This window comes from Cibotium barometz, chromosome 27 (genome assembly GCF_041138505.1).
Source record: "Cibotium barometz isolate CiBa-2024 chromosome 27, ASM4113850v1, whole genome shotgun sequence".
Taxonomy (NCBI): Eukaryota; Viridiplantae; Streptophyta; class Polypodiopsida; order Cyatheales; family Cibotiaceae; genus Cibotium; species Cibotium barometz.
In genome coordinates this window covers 39,870,125-39,888,049 of record NC_141072.1, presented here as the reverse complement: position 1 = coordinate 39,888,049, position 17,925 = coordinate 39,870,125, and the positions used below count along the sequence as shown (strand labels likewise).

General features: G+C 43.6%; 1 protein-coding gene across 2 annotated transcripts; it reads left to right on the top strand.

The window, feature by feature from the left end:
- Positions 1-10,156: 10,156 nt before the first annotated feature.
- On the top strand, positions 10,157-14,284 carry LOC147623381 (uncharacterized). Of its 2 annotated transcripts, none has more exons than XM_086821531.1 (2): positions 10,157-10,588; positions 10,731-14,284. In XM_086821531.1, the coding sequence occupies exons 1-2, from the start codon at positions 10,289-10,291 to the stop codon at positions 13,764-13,766; spliced, it is 3,336 nt and encodes a 1,111-aa protein (XP_086677657.1). In that variant the 5' UTR covers positions 10,157-10,288; the 3' UTR covers positions 13,767-14,284. The 2 variants fall into 2 exon arrangements, with proteins under 2 accessions (XP_086677657.1, XP_086677656.1); XM_086821530.1 differs by having other exon boundaries at positions 10,158-10,588; positions 10,728-14,284.
- The last annotated feature ends 3,641 nt before the right edge of the window (positions 14,285-17,925 follow it).

Below are 17,925 nucleotides of genomic sequence, written 5' to 3'. Positions count from 1 at the left end.
AGGCTAGGGGGCTTGGGAACTCTTTTCCTTGGTACTCGGGCAAAACACAATCAAATCTTTATAAAGGAATCCCACCAATACAGTGGTCGGGTGGTTGGCTAACCCATGGGCCGGATGGGGTTAGGCTAGATCAGGGGATTCTTTTTGTGAACAACTAGATGCAATTAGTTACGTTAGATTAAGTCTTGAGAAGACCTTGTTCTGTGGGAGGGGATCAGCGGCGGCGGCGGCGCGGCTGTGCCTCGTTAAAGGAGGAAAAAAGTAGCGATTCCATGGACCAAGTGCAAGTCTCTTCTTGATCTGACTTTGTGACTTCAGGTTCGGTCAGATCAATTTAACTAGTTAAGACTTTGACTCGTTAAAGTAATTCCCCCGCTAGAAGATTTTCCCATCGTGGAATCGCCCATGCCTTCCAGGCGAGGGGAGTTTTTCTGGGCCCGGTTTCAGAGGAACCGCTAGGCTAGCCTCTCGTCCGGACATCCGCGGGCTAGCCTCTCGTCCGGACATCCGCGGGCGAGGCCCCGAGTGTGGATCCCCACCCCGCGTGGGAGACCGACGCTGCTTCCACCGACGGGAAACCATGGAGGGGACAGGGGTCTCACAGCTGGGTATCAGAGCATTGTTGAAAGCTAAGGAGAAATGAATTCTTATCAGAAATTGATAAATTTACATATTGTATTTTCATTCCATAAGCTTCATTAATGAAGAATTTTTAATCAAAGAAATTATTTTTATAGATGGAAGTTCCACACTTATCTAGTGTTCCCGATCTCACCTAATCACAAGACATGACTATGTTCACCTTCGAGCATCTCATCTCTTCTGCTCTACAACTCAAACGAGCCGAGCCAGACTCACACACCATTTCAAGGATCTATATTTTCCTGACCCAACGGAGAGACGGTGTGAGGTGAAAACAAGAAAAAAGACCATGCCTCTATAGCCCTTCACCTCCCAACTTTGATACAACAACTACAAAAGGGGGCACCACCAGCACGATGCTGGAAACAGAAATCTCTCAAAACACCACACAGAGATACCTCAAAACTCTGTACTCCACAAGATAATCAAAGACCACACACTTATTCACAATAATGTAAAAAAAGTCCCTCTTTCACAATTCAGCCGGCTCCACTCGGCTTCCTTCACTCCCTTCGCCTAGTAATCTCCTTTTGCATCCTAAAGGCGGCCACCCTCACACCAGCTTCTTCTCTACATGCATGCTACCGGCCTCTACCACCCTGATAGCAACACCAAGCCACCGAGAAAAAAAAACCAACACTCTCGCTGTTGGCTGCGCCAGTCGCCAGCCCTCTGTCTCCGCAGCAGCGGCGGGCTGCACCAACTTCACCACCCACCACAAAAAAAACGGCTCCAACCTGTCGCCCACCAGCTTTTCTTCCCAGGGCAATGCAACCCTTCTCTTCTGTGTGCCAGAGGTGGCTCTACTCTGCTGCGCTGCAGTTGTGCCAACCACACCCAAAAAAACGGCCACCTTCTCTCTTCAAAGGGCACCCCACCAGCTACCCTTGACTTCTGCAACCCGTCTCTCTATGTGTCGCGACCAGCAGCTATGCCAACACCAAAGCCTCTACAGCTCTCTCCGCTCGTCAGCCTCTCTCGCTTTGCACACGCTGTCCACCAGCGCTTCACTAAGGCGACTTCACTAAGGTCGTCGCCAGCCCTCCAACGCGCTATCCTAGGCGGCTCCCTCTGCAGGTGGTCCACCTCTCGGCGGCCTCAAACCAGCCCGTCGACGTTGCCAGCCATGTGTCGTAGGCGACCACCTTAACCAAGGCCTTCTCTCTGTCACTTGCACTGCAGCCAACACCCAAACCTGCTTGCCCGGCTCTACACTTTCCTTCGCTCCAGTAGCCCAGCCACAGTAATACCTTCTAGATGGCTCCCTCAGCCCCGCCGCCACCAGCAGTAAACACCTTCAGCCCTTTTCAGACGGCTCCTTTCACGTCGTCAGCCTCCCTTCGAAGTAACTAAAACCAACGCAACATCACCTCTGCACTGTCTCTAGAGGTGGCTCACATCCCATCGCCAGCAACCACCTTTGGGGCCAGAAACAAACCCAGATGGCTCCCCAGCTCTCGCCTTTCCTTGCACACCGCACAGAGGAAGCCTCCTCCTCTCTACCAGGCGGCAACCTTCGCTCCCAAACCCTCGACTCACCACTCTCTTCACTTTTCCTCTGCCTACGCTGCGGTTGTGCCAACCACACCAAAAAAGATAACCACTCTCTCTCTTCAGAGGGAGAGAGAGTGGTTATGCCAACCACACCAAAAAAAGATAACCACTCTCTCTCTTCAGAGGGAGAGAGAGTGGTTGTGCCAAACCACACCAAAAAAAGACAACCACTCTCTCTCTTCAGAGGGCACCCCACCAGCAACCCTCGACTTCCCCAGCCTATCTCCTCTGTGGGTTGCGACCAGCAGAGCCTCTACAGCTCTCCTCTATTGGCTCTCTCCTGTGGAGAGGTCTCCTTTCACAAGGCGGCAACCACACTGTCTAAAACCTGACTCGCCACTCTCCCAGAGAGTCTCCCTTCCCCCCTTAGGTCTCCCATGCTGGTCAGAGAAGCATCTCCTGGTACAAGGCGGCCACTTTTCACTTGTTGCAGCTCTTCGCCAACCCTCTAGAGTCTTCTTTCACGCTGGCGAGGGAGCTGGCAGTTGAACAAACGACCACGTGGCTATTTCACTGCTGGCCACGTTGATATTATTTTTTATTTTTTCTAAAGCTTAGAAAATGGCCACCATGCTTAGAGCCTTCCATTTCACACCAAATTCAATGCGACATTGGCCCCTTCCACTATTAATTGCCCATGCTTCCATGTATACCTTCAAATACGATCTTCCACTACCCATTCCATTTAAAGCATACGCACACATATAAAGTGGCCGAACAGCTGATACCACCTCCAAAACGGACCACGCTTCGGACAAACCTGCACAAGCTTATAGCAAAACCATCCAGTTTGTACATCTGCCAAGGCATTCCAGGGCAAAACTCTTCACACGCCATGCATTCCATATGTACACAAGCCCAAAACACCTTTCAGAAAAACTCCTAACAGCGGCAACACAAGTGGTTTGCAGGGTAGTATGTCCACGCCTCTTGCAACCAACGTGCGATGTTGAGGCAGAACCTCTCATTGGCCATGATTCTGATGAAGCTGAAAGTGATACATGGTGTCATTTTATATCACTCCAGGCCTCTAAATTTCAGACTTTTCTATCCCAATCTATAGACTCCTTAGTTGCTTTATTCCTAAAGGAGAAGATAGTAGCTCCCTTAGTAGTATAAGGAAACATTTGTATCAAGGCATGTCTATAGCCCAATACCATCATTGTCATCTTAAAGGGAGAAGAAGGGCGCTTATGAATACAGAAAAAAGAGAGAAATCAATCAATAATAATACACCACCCATAAACCCTCTATAATACCAATTAAATCCACAAGCAAGGATACCTTAATGCATAGTTATCAATACGCTTGAACATATTTAATACAAGCCAAATGCAAACGAATGCATACAACAAAATTGATGTCGAAAACGGATCAATATGCCACATAATCATGAAGAAACCAATGCAATACAATGAAAATCAATAAATTACAGAATTGTAGGACATTTTGGGTATAATATGATCAATACCTTAACAAGATGCAAACGTTAAAAACACGTTTTCATTATGAAAAGGCCGTTTTCATACAACTATGCCTTAATGCCCATGAAAAACCAACCGCCACAGAATCATAGTAAAGCATGTGTATAAGGAAGAAGCTAAGCATGACTCGGAAGTTGATATATAGAACTGCAACAATATATATATATATTTGCGGTCTTTTAAACGCACAAAAATTTGATAGAAAGATGTGGCGGTCCAAAATAGGGCACCCTCCATAAGTCTGCTCACCTTCTCCTCTCCCTCAAATTTACCCACTTAAATAGGTGACTAAGTGCATATCCTTCCCTCCATGACTTTAGAAGCATACAAAGGCCAAGGCCCTTTTAGTTCAAAGGACCATATTGCTTTCCCTCCTCCCTATGTGGCATGCCACTTTGAATGAAGCCAAAAGATGGGATCCATGGTGGCGGAGGAGCGAGGTGCACCTATCATGGGGATCTGGGCCGTCCATCCAAAAAAAAGTAAACTCATCCAGACGAGTAAACTAGGGTGCAAGAGGATGGAACCGACGAGCTGATGTGGCAGGAGGTGCGCTGATGTGGCAGTGCATGGAGATCGACGTGGGTGGATTTCCATTTTTCGAGCATCTTAAGAACGAGCACAGACTCAATCCAAGCAATAATAAAATGAGCATGGCCATGACGAGAGAGAGAGAGAGAGAGAGAGAGAGAGAGAGAGAGAGAGAGAGAGAGAGAGAGAGAGAGAGAGAGATCTATAAAAATTTAATTAGTTTGGCCCTTATGTGTGTGTGTTTTTGTGTGTGTGCGTGCGTATGTGGGCACGTGCATGTGTGCATGTGTGCGTGTGTGTGTGTGTGTGTGTTAGAGAGAGAGAGAGAGAGAGAGAGAGAGGAGTGGGAGTTTGACGAGAGAAGTAGAGACCAATTGAAGACACACACACACACAGAGAGAGAGAGAGAGAGAGAGAGAGAGAGAGATAATTATTAATTATCTACGTGATTAAATAATAAGACAAATAAATGCAATGCAACAAAAATTATAATTTAGATATCGGAAGAACACTATTAGAGCATACAAACTTGCATGCCATCATGCAAGAAAGTTATATAGAACATAACCACAATCCAAGTACTTATATTAGAACATACAAACTTGCATGCCATCCTACAAGAAAGTTATATAGAACATAACCACAATCCAAGTACTTATATTTGCATCATTATAATGATATTTTGTACACAAAACCCAAGGATGGCATGGACCGAGCTAGGTAGTGTTAGAGAATCATTGCTTCTACTTTATGATAGTATATAAAGTCTCCAAAACTACACTTATGATTCCATTGAAAATCCAACCTATGAAGAAGTTATCGTTGTGTCCCCCAAGAAGAAGAAAATCTCAATAGCTACCAAAAAAACCACATAAACAATCATTATCAGAATCTAGCTCAAGAAAAAGTTATCATGTTGCTCCTCAACAAGTAAGAGTTCTAAAACCTACACATATGACCACTAGCAAAATCCAGCCCACCAAAAGGACGTCAACCTATCATTGGATTTGTGCCGTTTCTTACGACTTTGCAAGGCTTGACTTAACTCCAACTTTGATAGTGCAGCTTGATGGATGAAGTGATGCGCTGCCCAGGCGTGCATCACAAGAACTCTCACGACGAATACAAAGTATACATGCTTGCATGGGACATACTTCTCATTTTTTACCTCTCTTCGTGTGAAGTCCTTGCAACTACAATTAGGATACTTTGACACATGTACTGAATATGTGACACCTTTTCTCTTAGAGCCCTCTATATTTACATGGAACACATGTGCTTCATTATGTAAAATCACACTCTCGCAAACCACTTCTCCTTAAAATTGCAAGTCCCTCTCCATGTAGTCCTTCAATTCTTTTCCTATTTTTTATCGCCATCGTACTAGCTAACCATTCCTCCGCGATGGCCTCACATGACATGGTACATACATTCCTAAATATTTTAAAGCCATCAAAGTGATATTCATTTTAAAATCGTTAATGCTCCATACCATAAAGAGACATTCATTTTATGATTATTGAATTGTTTGTGCTAAGATTATGGGTTTCAATGCATAATTTATTCATTAATTATTAGTTTACACGCCATGTTTATTGAGTCAATATGTTTTTCTAATTATTAGTTTTCACAACATTGATTATTTTGTACCATTTATTTTGTTGCTTGTTTTGCACCATTTATTTTGATGCCTAGTAAAAGAATTCTCACTTTGTTGTTTACTTTGTAATATTTGTTGGTGCTTATAATGTGCATATTCCCACTTTAAATGCTGCACACTGAGATGGTGAGTGTCTAAAGGGGTTTAAGGTCTAGGGGCGTGTGTGGAAAGTAAGTGTGTAACCACTAAAATGAAGGCTTATCTTTTTCCACTATCATACATAAGGAAGAGCTTACTACAGACAAGCAGGAGAAGGTAGTGCTTGAGAAAGAGAGCGAAATCTATCCAAGTACTTCTCCATTTCACTCCTATGTTGTACTCTTTTTTTTAGCTCAATTTTGCTCCTTCTCAAGGTCATGGTGGTCTCAAAGGCCGTGGGTTATCTGATGGAAATATGGGGTCAGGATGGCATTCCCCCTTCATTTATCAATATACAAGGGGGGCCTATATGGGGTCGCAAATCCACGATGACTCTTCCTCCCCCACTGTGCTTTTTTTCAAACGTGTGATTCTCTGTCATGGGCTTTCGTGCATAATGAGATTCTTTGTTGTGGTAAAATCAAACCTGGCATCACGTGAACACGGGATCATTTCTCATATGAGTTTTGGGCCATGATTGCGAACTCGACATCATGGGGATGATGCATACACTGTTGTGTGTGAATAGTGTTGCATCATGGTGATGCATTGCTATAAACAGTCTTTGAGTCTTGCATCATGGGGTGATTGTTGAATGGTGATTTGGCCCCTACATGGGGTCGTGATGACGCTCCCCCCCACGTGCTATTTGATCATCTACAACCATCATCATGTGATGAGCTCCGAACATAGTATACATTTGAGATTTTCATAAAATTACCATTGGTAACATATTCCACATTTTGAGTTACAATTTGGTAATTTTCTAGATCTTAAAGTTACCAAAGATCTCTTCATTTCTTTCATACACACTAGATGTTGTATGAGTTTCAAAAAATTAAGCTATTTCTATTAGTTATTGAGGGAACTTGGAAAAAAATATAGTGATTTCTACTTGGTGAGCCTTAAGTCATGAATTTGAGTCTTGTTAAGTATGCCTCATATAAACTGATAGAAAAACCCTAATGGCAATTTTTCTTAAAAGGTGAGTTATCATTTGGTAATTTTTTATTAGTGCAAAGTTACCAAATGGTAATCTTCAATCTAAATTAGATTACAATTTGTAACTTTTTAGTCGTTTGGCTCCAAGGTGGTTATCAAATTTATACTATGGCTGTGAAGTTCAAACCCGAAATCATGTGATGGGCTACAAGTTGTCTTGCATCCTAGTGATCATAGACGAGTTGAGTTGGGGCCGCATGGTGAGTTGGCCCATGTGCTACTTGATGAGCACTTGGGTGAGGAAGAAGACATTTGCTACAGTGAAATTTGCCTCTCTTCATAGAAGCTACCACTCCAAATGTGAAGCATTTAGCATTTTACTTTCCTCAAGTACTTGTAGTTTTAGAGTGACAATGATGTTTTGATGATCCCAACATTGTGGCTAAGAAGGCACAGCCCCCCCTCCCCAATAACCCACCTTATGATATGCTGTCGCAATGGCATGGCCCCCCCTATGCTGCTTCTTGATATGCTTGGGAGAGGTAATGTGTTAAATGCAACAACCTGATCATGATGGCATTCCCCCCATCACCCACCCCACAAAACCCTTAGGATGCTAGACATGCATGTGATGGCCTCTTTCTTACACATCTCAAAATGACAATGCAAAGAGATAAGTTTGAAGTTGGTAAAGCGGACAAGTTCCACACCATGTTGCGACTCTCTAACTACTATTAGAACATGGTAAGACATGTGTGTATGTCACAATAAAACATTTATCCTCTTTATTAAACAAGATTAAAAATTGTCAAAGTCAACGAAGGGGGGTTGTGCCTCAAAGGCTGTGTTTCACATGCAAAAAAGATAGCTGGATAATTAGGTGCAAGTGTAATTTTGAAGATGGTAAGTGGACAAGATTCACACCATATTGCAACTTTATGACTGTTGTTGGGAACATGGTGAGACGTGTGTGTATGTCCTAGTAAAACTATTATTCTCTGTATATTCTTAACAATTTTGCTAACATCAACCTTTAAAAATACCTTGTTTTCATAAGGTTAATACAAAAATATGAGAGCTATTTAATTAATACAAGGGAAAAAGAAAAAATACCTTGTTTTCATAAGGTTAATACAAAAATATGAGAGCTATTTAATTAATACAAGGGAAAAAGGAAAAAGTAAGGTGCCATTTTTGAAAGCAAGCCACCCTCTCCTTCTTCTATTCCAGGTAGTTGAAACAAAAAAGGAATTGCATGTGCCCCTTCTAATTTATTGGGAACCCACCATAGGGAGAGGAGAGATGGGCTGAAGTTTGCAATCCTTTCTTGGAGTTAAAAATTGAAGACCTACACAGAATGTGCTTGGGGTGGCCTTCTTTTGAATCCAAATTTTCAAAGGTAGGTTTCCTTTGGAGGTAAAAGTGGGCTTTGAAGCCCACTAAAGCCTTTAAATTCTAGAACTATTTGAAGGAGGTGGGGCTTCAATACTAATTTACAACTAGGTGTGCCACACATTTGTACTTATCCACAAACGCCCATTATGGGTGCACACCTTGTGTCCCTAGATGCCTTTCTTCTTTTGCTTTTCTATGTCCTTGAGCCCTTTCCCTTTTACTTTTAAAGAAAAAATATTCCTCCTCCATCATGCTCTCTATCTTTTTTTATCCCCAACCCATCACCCTCCTCCATAAACTCCCCTACCCCCCAACCCCCCCGCCACCAAAGTACCCCCTTTGAATAAACTACATTTAAAAAAAAGCCTTTTGTGATTAGAAAAATTTGTGATGAGGGAAACCTCTCTCCTTTTAAAAGTAAAAGAAAAAATAAAAAATCACTTCATCCCTTCAATAATTCTACATAAAGTGAAAACAAATGCTAACTTTTCTCAATTTCCTTTTTGCTCCATCTTAAAACAAGAAAACCTTGCTTTTAATTTTAATTTCATCCTTACGAAAAAAAACCTTGCTTTTGTTGAAAATTTGAATGCACTTTTGGCTCTTCCCTTCTTCTTAACCAAAATCTTAACCAAAATTTGAATGCACTTTTGGCTCTTCCCTTCTTCTTAACCAAAATCATAGCTTCAAGCATTTGGAATCTACATCTTGCACAATTAGCACAAATGAACATGGATTTGAGTGTTTCACCCGTGCTTAGTTGCAAACAAGAACATTGACGCACTACAATTTGCAACCATCATCAACAAAGAAATACAAAAGGTACGCCTCAAAGGGTTTCCAAGTTCTTAGCGTATTATTGCATGTGCGGAAAGCTATCTATCAACTCTAGCAACTCGTGCAACTTTATCTATCATATAGAGGTTAAAGAAATCTACGGAAGGCTAGAATATTATAGTATTAGGTTAGATTAACAAGGTTAGAACACATATACATGCATGCAAGCATACATATACACACACATATGTACATACATACACATACATAGATGCATGCATTCATGCACACATGTGCACACATACATATATATTGAAAGAGAAAGGGGGGGGAGCATAGAGGTAGACAAAGATAGCTCCCCAAAATACAAACACGCTTGCCAAAAGCCAACCCCAAGGTTGATTGGTTTAGTTGATGTTGCTTCTCTCAATAATACATCATGCAACTTCAAAATCATCAATGCAAGGAAGGCAAAGACACTTTTGAAAAGACTGCTTGTTTTGTTCCACAATCAAAGTGCCACCAGTCCATTAAATAGCCAATTGTCAGAGGGTAGTGTCTTTGTGATAGAGTTATGTATCCAGAATCCCATGGCACTATGAGATATCCACACATTAGGTAGCTACCCAAAGACAAGCTGACAAATGGAAAAAGAGCATTACATGGCTTTCACAGAGTCAATTATCTTGGCCATGCTATGTGGAATCTCATTGTTTGTAAACTTGGCCTTGTGATTTCCCAATTGTGCCAAAATCATCACTATTGGGATTTTGCAAGCAAAGTTGTGCCCTCCATCATAACAACGTCATCTCCGTTGTGTGCAAATATGAAGAGAATCACCAAAGTAAATGATTTCACCTCACTAAAAACTCCGTTAGCTACTCTGGGAAAAGCTTGTTAGTCCCAAAATCCTAACACTTGAGAGTAATCATTGATGCCTCTACTAGCAAGGATTCTCAAGTGATGGATGAGCAGGAGTCTTTCTTTAAAAAAATTGCTAACATTAACCTTTAAAAAGACCTCGGAGCTATTCCATACAAGGGAAAAAGCAAAAAGTAAGGTGATTACCACCTTACAACATAAAGATTTCAGATCATGTCTTTACAAAAAGCTACAACCTCCTCCTCCTATTTCTGGGTAGTCGAAACAGAGGACATGGATTCCCATGGAGAACTTCCCTCTTTCTCAGCAGCAACTCTGCTCGCAACAAGGAAACAATGGCGGCTCCTCTCTTACCCCTGCACAGAGAGCTCGCATGGCTCGCCAAAAGGAGATGGCCCTTGCCAGGCGCAGTCAACAACAGCAGCAGCATCATCATCATCATCATCAACCAACACAAAGACCACAGGGACTCGCCTCGACTCTCTCTTCTTGTAGCCAGGCCGCCATAGCTAGCTCTCAGGAGGAGCTTGCAGCCGACTGGTTCACCAGCAGTGCTGCAGATTGCTCTCAATTAGCCTCTCAGGTACGTCAGCGTTAACAGAAGTTTGCAGTTTTTGACTGCCCCTAGCTTCAATCAAACAAACCCTAGCTTTACTTAACCAAACGCTATCTTCATGAATGGCTTTTCTCTTTCTCTGCTAACTCCTCTACCGCTTTCTCAGCAGCAACTCTCCTCCCAACAAGGAAACAATGGTGGCTGCTCTATTACCCCTGTACAGAAAGCTTTCATGGCTCGCCAGAAGGAGGAGGCCCTCGCCAGGCGCAGAGCGAGGCTTCAACATCAACATTATCATCATCATCATCATCAACAACAACAACAACCAACACAAATACAACAGGGGCTCGCGGCTATATCTAACTTTCAGAAGGGGCTTGCAGAAGACTGGTTTACCAACAATGCTGCAGATTGGGCTCAATTTACCTCCCAGGCAAGCCAGCGTTCACAGAAATTCACAGTTTTACGTGTATCTGATCAAACAAACCCTAGTTTTAACCTAGAAAGCCCTAGTTTTACTCAACCAAACCCGAACCCCAATCCTAGATTTATTCAATCCGACGCTTTCTTTCCTCCCATCTTTAATCCTAGCTTTACTCAAGCAAACCCTAGCCTCAATCAAGCAAATCTTAATTCGAACCAAGCAACAAAACGCCCTCATGAAGTAAATAATCAGGCATCAGAAAACTTTAATCATCAAGCAAAACGGAGTTGCCTTGGATTGCTTGATTGTAGTTTAGAGAAATCAGGAGGAGTTTCCCTTGGCAGACAGACAGGAGAAGCCTCTCTTGGCAATGGAAACTATCAAGCAAGAACACCTAGGGTTGATAGCACCCCCTTACCCGAAACTGTAACACCGACCTTGTTGCCAGAAAGTGGAAATTTTAACCCCAGGGCTGACATTACCTCGTTGCCAGAAATAGGAAAACTAAACTCTAGTGTCACATTCTTGCCAGAATCAGGATCAAATAACCCTGGGGTTGATGTCACCTTGTTACCTGTTTCTAGTCAAGTCAGAGACTTATACAATGGAGGTGCTTCATCTCATCATAGATTAGAGGCTCCAAATGAAGCTCATCTCAATGAACACGCATACATTGAGTACTTATCAGCAAAAACAAGTCGGGGGAGATTAAGTTATTGTAGGGTGCAGCGAGCAGAAGAGCATAAGCAAGCCTCTTCTGCAGTGGTTAATGGGTTGTGCCATGGTAGTGAGGATAAATTAACAAGCTTTCCAGGGCAAGCTTCCGAAGCATTTCATCTGCTTGAGCAAAGCTTTACCAGTTTATGTTTAGAGTGTAGTGGAATCAATGACTCCAAGCATGAAAATCATCAAGCAGTCGGGAAGACAACACAAGGATTAGGAAAAGCAGATGTTTATGAGCTTTCAACAGATGCCAATTGCCAAGAAGAAGTGACGAGCTCTGCAGATGCCAATGAGCTCAGTTTCTCTCAAAGTGAAAGGGAAGGATCTAATGTTGGGAGTCATCAAGATGCAAGAAGTGATGAGCTCACTTTTTCTCAAGGTGAAAGCAAAGGATTTAATGCTGGGTTTCATCAAGATGCAAGCTGTTCAACTGGACTAGTTTCTGTAAAAGAGCAGGAGTTGGGAGATGCTGATACTAAGGAGCAAACTTCTACTGGCTTGTTACTGTCTTATGGAGGAACTCATGGCGCATACCACGGAAACCATGAAGTAGTAAGGAGTGCCTCTGGGATTGTTTATTTTAGGATGCAAGGATTAGGAGACGAAGATGAGAGAAGAATCAGTGACTCAGAAGGTGGGTTGCAGGATGTGGACAAGGATGCGGATGATGAATTTGTCCCCCTTGCCTTAGGCCAGGGGCTGCCTTCATCACTTTCCAAGCAGCAGATGAAAGTCTTGGAAGCGGTCGCAGCAGGAAAATCTATCTTTGTAACAGGTGCAGCAGGCACTGGGAAGAGCTACTTATTAGGCTTTGTGATGGACATTCTGAAAAGGCGCCTGGGTGATCAGTCTGTATATGCGGCAGCCTCTACTGGCTTGGCTGCTTGTGCATTGAATGGCACCACCATACATGCATTTGCAGGAATTGGTTTAGGTAAAGAAAAACCAGATGACTTGGCACGCAAAGTCATGGGAAGAAAAGAAACAATGGACCGGTGGAGGAATGCAAAAGCACTTATCATTGATGAAGTGAGCATGATTGATGGTGACCTGTATGACAAGTTGGATTATGTGGCTAAAGTGGTGAGGGCACCATCATTCAAGGATGGGCCTCTTCACAAGAGCTTCGGAGGTCTACAGCTTATTGTTTCAGGGGATTTCTTTCAGCTCCCTCCTGTGAAGCCTAAAAACCCCCGGAAATATTTTGCCTTTGAAGCTGATTGTTGGGACAAGTGCTTTGATCTGCAAGTAGAACTTGAGCAAGTTTTTCGTCAATGTGATGGAGGCTTTGTAAAAATGCTGAACAAAATAAGAAATGGTACACATACTCCGGAGACACTTTCACTGCTCCAAAGATGTCTGGAAGATCTACCTGACGAGGGCTTAGGCATTGCACCTACAAGACTGTATCCACTGAAACAGGATGTGAATCAGGAGAACATCTCTGCATTGAAGACCCTAGAAAGGGAGACAGTTGAGTTTACTGCTCTAGATTGGGTAGAAAGCAGTGCTTATAAGCATATGCTTCAGAACATGAGAGTGGGGGAGGTGCTTTCTCTTTGCATTGGAGCCCAGGTCATGTTGGTAAAAAACCTTGACAGTAGTTCTGGTTTGGTGAATGGGGCAAGGGGTGCAGTGGTTGGGTTTTCCTCCCAGTTGATAATACCTGGCAAGGACACTAAATTGAAACTGGCCACATCTGTTGTAAGCCCAACAGGCACGTGGCCAGTAGTACGGTTTGCTTGTGATGGCACTGAGAGGGTGATAGGCCCCCAGAAGGAAAGTATAGAAGATGGAGGTAGGGAAATTGCAAGCAGGGTCCAGGTTCCTCTTATCTTAGCTTGGGCGCTTAGTGTTCACAAGTGTCAGGGTTTGACACTTGATAGGGTCGAGATGGACCTTTCGAAGTCATTTGATTATGGCATGGTATACGTTGCTCTCTCCCGAGTCAAAAGCTTGAATGGACTCCATCTTACTGGGTTTGACCCATCTCGTATCAAAGTGCATCCTAAGGTTGTTCAGTTTTACAAAAAATTGAGCAGCAAGGTCCTCACTTAAGGATTAACCTTGGCAATGGGGTCTGGTGCTTGATAAGAGGGCCTTGATTTTTTAATGGAACTCAATGGTGTAGCTTTTACTTTTGGTGTAAATTTGCATGTACATTACAGGCAATCGTGCAGGCCTGTGTCCAATGAGACCTACTAGTACAGCTACTAAAAGTTTTCCCTTGATGGGACAGGAAATGTCGCAACTGTCGCATGCTGTCTGTTGAGTTGTTGATCCCTGAACGTGGAACAGGAAATGCCACTATGGTATCTGTAACATGCGGAAGCTTCGGGGGAGATCGGTAACTTCAATGCTCAGAAATCAGCATACTTTTCATGATAGAATTAACGCACAAAACTGAATGAAGATGTGCAGAAAATAGAGATAGAGAGGGAGAGAGGAGAGGACACAGTATTGGGTCTCCAATACCCTCTGTAGGGCGCCCACCACGAATGGTGTATTTACTTTATTAGAATGATGTAAATCTGAAAAGAAAACACAGAAAACTTGACCTTTCTTGGCTGAGATAACTCTGCGCTTGACCTGCAGTCCTTCACCCCTTTGCATTAGCACTCCTTGGTTGTCCTAGCCCTTGATTGCCTTAGCACTTGGTGAATTATGAGATAACACAATGGGATTGTGGCTCATCTATTTATACTACTCCAAATAAGCAGTTGGCCAGCTTAAGTCCAGGTGGCCAGATTTAATTCTGCCCACGACTGAAATAATAGCATTAAATGCTAGATAATTCCCATAAACTGTTGCGCATCAGTCCCTTGATGGCTGGGCACTAGGCGCCTGATTCCCTAGGGGCTGGGCACTGAATCCCTTCTATTTTGAGGGCTGGGCAGCCTCTGTGGGCTGCCCAACACTTGCCCTACAGTCATCATAATGCTCGATGTGTTGTCGGCTGCCCCTGGGGTTGTCCTACAGCCCCTCCATGGCTGGTGGGTTCAGCCAGGGCCTTCTTGGTCCTCATGGGGGTGGTTTTACACTATCCCCATGTCCACAAAAGGACTTGGGGTAGCTCTATGGGCTGGTCCCTTTCCTAAAAGCAAACCCTAACTATCTACACAATGATCTGGCATCCAGTACCATACCATATACCCATAATCACTGACATCATTCCAGAGGGAGACTTACAGCGCGGACTGGCACTGTTTCATGTGCAAGATAGTGCACACCTGACCTTGGACTCATGTGCAGGACAATGCACACTTGACCTCGGACGACCAGGATGGAACCCTGGCTGACTCGTCTCCCGGACTGGGCTCACATGGGACCAGTTTACCATCTCAGGTCTTGCACCTTCTGTACATATATGTCTAAGTGGCGTCCAAGTGCGGGGTGCACGTGACATCCCTTTTTGCTTAACTTGACGGAAGCTGCATAGCCTCCAAATAATCCATCAATAATGCCGGATAGTCTTCAAAAAACTCTTTGTCAAGCCATACCGCTTCGTGGGTGCCTCGGTCTTGAAACTTCGTGAGGAACTGTCTTTGCCTTTGGTCTGGCCTTCGGTCTGAGCCATGCTTGAAATGGTCCAGAAGGATCTGTTCTGGGACCATAACTTCAGCTGGTGCCGTCTCGTCTTTCACTTCTGAAGGGATAGGACCTGCATATGGCTTTAACCAACTGACGTGAAACACATCGTGCATAGTCCAACTCGGAGGTAACTTTAACTGCATGGAAACCTCATTAATCTTTTTCTAGATGGAAAAAGGTCCGAAGCTCCTAAAAGACACCTTTGGGCATCGCTTGCCCACCTGCTTCAACCTGTGCTTCATAATCCGAAGATAAACCCAAACCCCTTCCAAAAACTTCATATCCCTTAGATCTTTATTGGCCTGTCGAGTGTAGGTCTCTTGCGCTTTAGCCAACCTGTCTTTTACTGACTCTAAAATCTCTTGGTAAGACTCCGTCACTTTGTTCGCTTCAGGTACTGAAGACGAGGTCCTAGTTAACGACTGGAAAGGTCTTCCAAACGCTGTCTCATATGGAGTCCTACCAATAGCTGAAGAAAAAGAAACGTACAAAACAGCTTGAACTAAAGACATAAGATTCCCACTTACCTTGTTGATCGTGGACATAACACTTCAGCATATCAAAGACCAACTGGTTGTATATCTCTGTCTGGCCATTCGTTTGTGGGTGGAATGCATTGGAAAAATTCAATTTAGTATCAAAGTTATCAAACAATGCTCTCCAAAAATGACTGGTAAACTTGGCATCTCGGTTTGACACTATGGTCCTAGGAATCCCGTCAATCGGGTACCAATGTCGAATGAACAACTGGGCAATATCCTCAGTGGTCACATTGGCCCTGTATAGAATAAGCATAACAAACTTGCTAAATCTATCAACAATAGTTAAGCACTACGTATTACGCTAACTCGGACTGGGAGGCAGATTCGTGACAAATTCCATTAAAATATCTTGGAAAGGACCCTCAAGAATTGGCAAGGGCTGTAACAACCCTATCGTCTTTTCACGAGGAGCTTTCATCTTTTGACAAATATCCCAGCATTGTACATATGTAAACACATCTCCCCTCATCTTTGGTCAATAATATTGCCGTTCCAATTTCTCTAGAGTCGAATTCATGCCCCTATGACCACCCGTAATGGCTTCATGGGCATCATGGAGAAGAGCTGCCCTAAACGACTTCATGACACACAGTCGGCCTTTGTAGAAAAGCCAACCATTGCATATTAGAAAGTGGCATGGTCCTGTGGCATCCAATGCCTGTTCTCACTGTGTACCGAATTCCTCGGAATCCGCGTACGTGTGCTTCATGTCATCTAGTCCTGTATTAAACAAGGTCGAGTCTAGTGGTTTGAATCGAATTCACTTGTCTCTTCCTGCTCAAAGCATCGGCCACTGGATTGGCCTTTCCTGGAAGGTACTCAATCATACCATTGAATTGCTGGAATATCTGGCTCCAGCCGTGTTGTCGGTCACTCCACTGTGCACTTTGCATTGTCTGAATCCAGCGTAATGCTTGATGGTCAGTGCAAACCTCAAGGTCACAGCCATAAAGAAAATGTTTCCAATCTTTCAAGGCCTGTATAACTGCTAGGAGTTCAAGATTGTAGACTGAGTAATTTTTCTCTACGGGAAGTAACTTACGAGACATGTAAGCTACTGGATGACCATTCTATTGTAACACACCTCCAATTGTGATGTTACTCACATCGGTGATCACTTGAAATGGCTCGTCCCACGAGGCAAGTGCTAAACAAGGTGCTGCTGATAAAGCCACCTTGAGGTTCTTGAATGCCTCCAATGCTCGTGGAGTCATTCGAATCCGTTGCCTTCTTGTCTTCACTTCCTTTAGCAGATTGGTGAGATCTGTTGAGAGGTGAGAAAACTTGTCTATGTGGGTGGAGTATGCCTGGCATATACCCACAAAGGATCGGATGTCATAAGCTATCTGAGGAATTTTCCAATTGACAATCTCGGCCACTTTAGCTGGATCAAGTCGAATGCCTTCGGCACTAATTATGTATCCTAAGCAATGCACCTGGAACAGATAAAATTTCGACTTCTTTTCATTGACGTAGAGCTCGTTGCTTTCTAGCAACTTAAGGACTTTCTCCACATCAATGTCTTGTTGCTCAACCGTAGCTGAAAATACTAGTATGTCGTCCAGAAATATGAACACACACTTTCCAATCAAATCTCGAAAAACATGCATCATCATGCGGTTAAATGTAGCTTGGGCGTTCGTCAAGCCAAATGGCATGACCACAAATTCATAGTGGGCCTATTCCGTACGGAAGGTTGTCTTGGGGATGTCCCCCTCCACAATCCTCACCTGGTGGTACCCACTCTTTAAATCAAGTGTTGAGAACACCTTTGCTCCATTCAGCCTCTCGAGAATATAATCTATTCGAGGCATCGGGAATCTACTCTTGATATAGTTAGCTTATTGAGTGCACGATAATCGACACACAATCGAGAAGACCCATCTTTCTTCTTGACAAATAAGATCGGTGCTGCAAATGGCGACACGCTGGGGCGGATGAAGCCAGATTGCAACAATTCTTGGAGTTGGCGGTCCAACTCCGATTCCATTACCTTGGAAAGGCGATACGGAAACTTGCTTGGGGGTTTCGAGCCTGGGAGGAGGTCAATCTTGTGGTCCTCTAGTCTGGACGGGGGGAGTTGG

Excerpts from the sequence above, each read along its gene's own strand:
- LOC147623381 (XM_086821530.1), top strand. The coding sequence starts at position 10,289 with ATGGAGAACTTCCCTCTTTCTCAGCAGCAACTCTGCTCGCAACAAGGA. Across the intron at positions 10,589-10,727 it reads GCTCTCAATTAGCCTCTCAG|CAGCAACTCTCCTCCCAACA; the intron begins GTACGTCAGCGT and ends CCGCTTTCTCAG.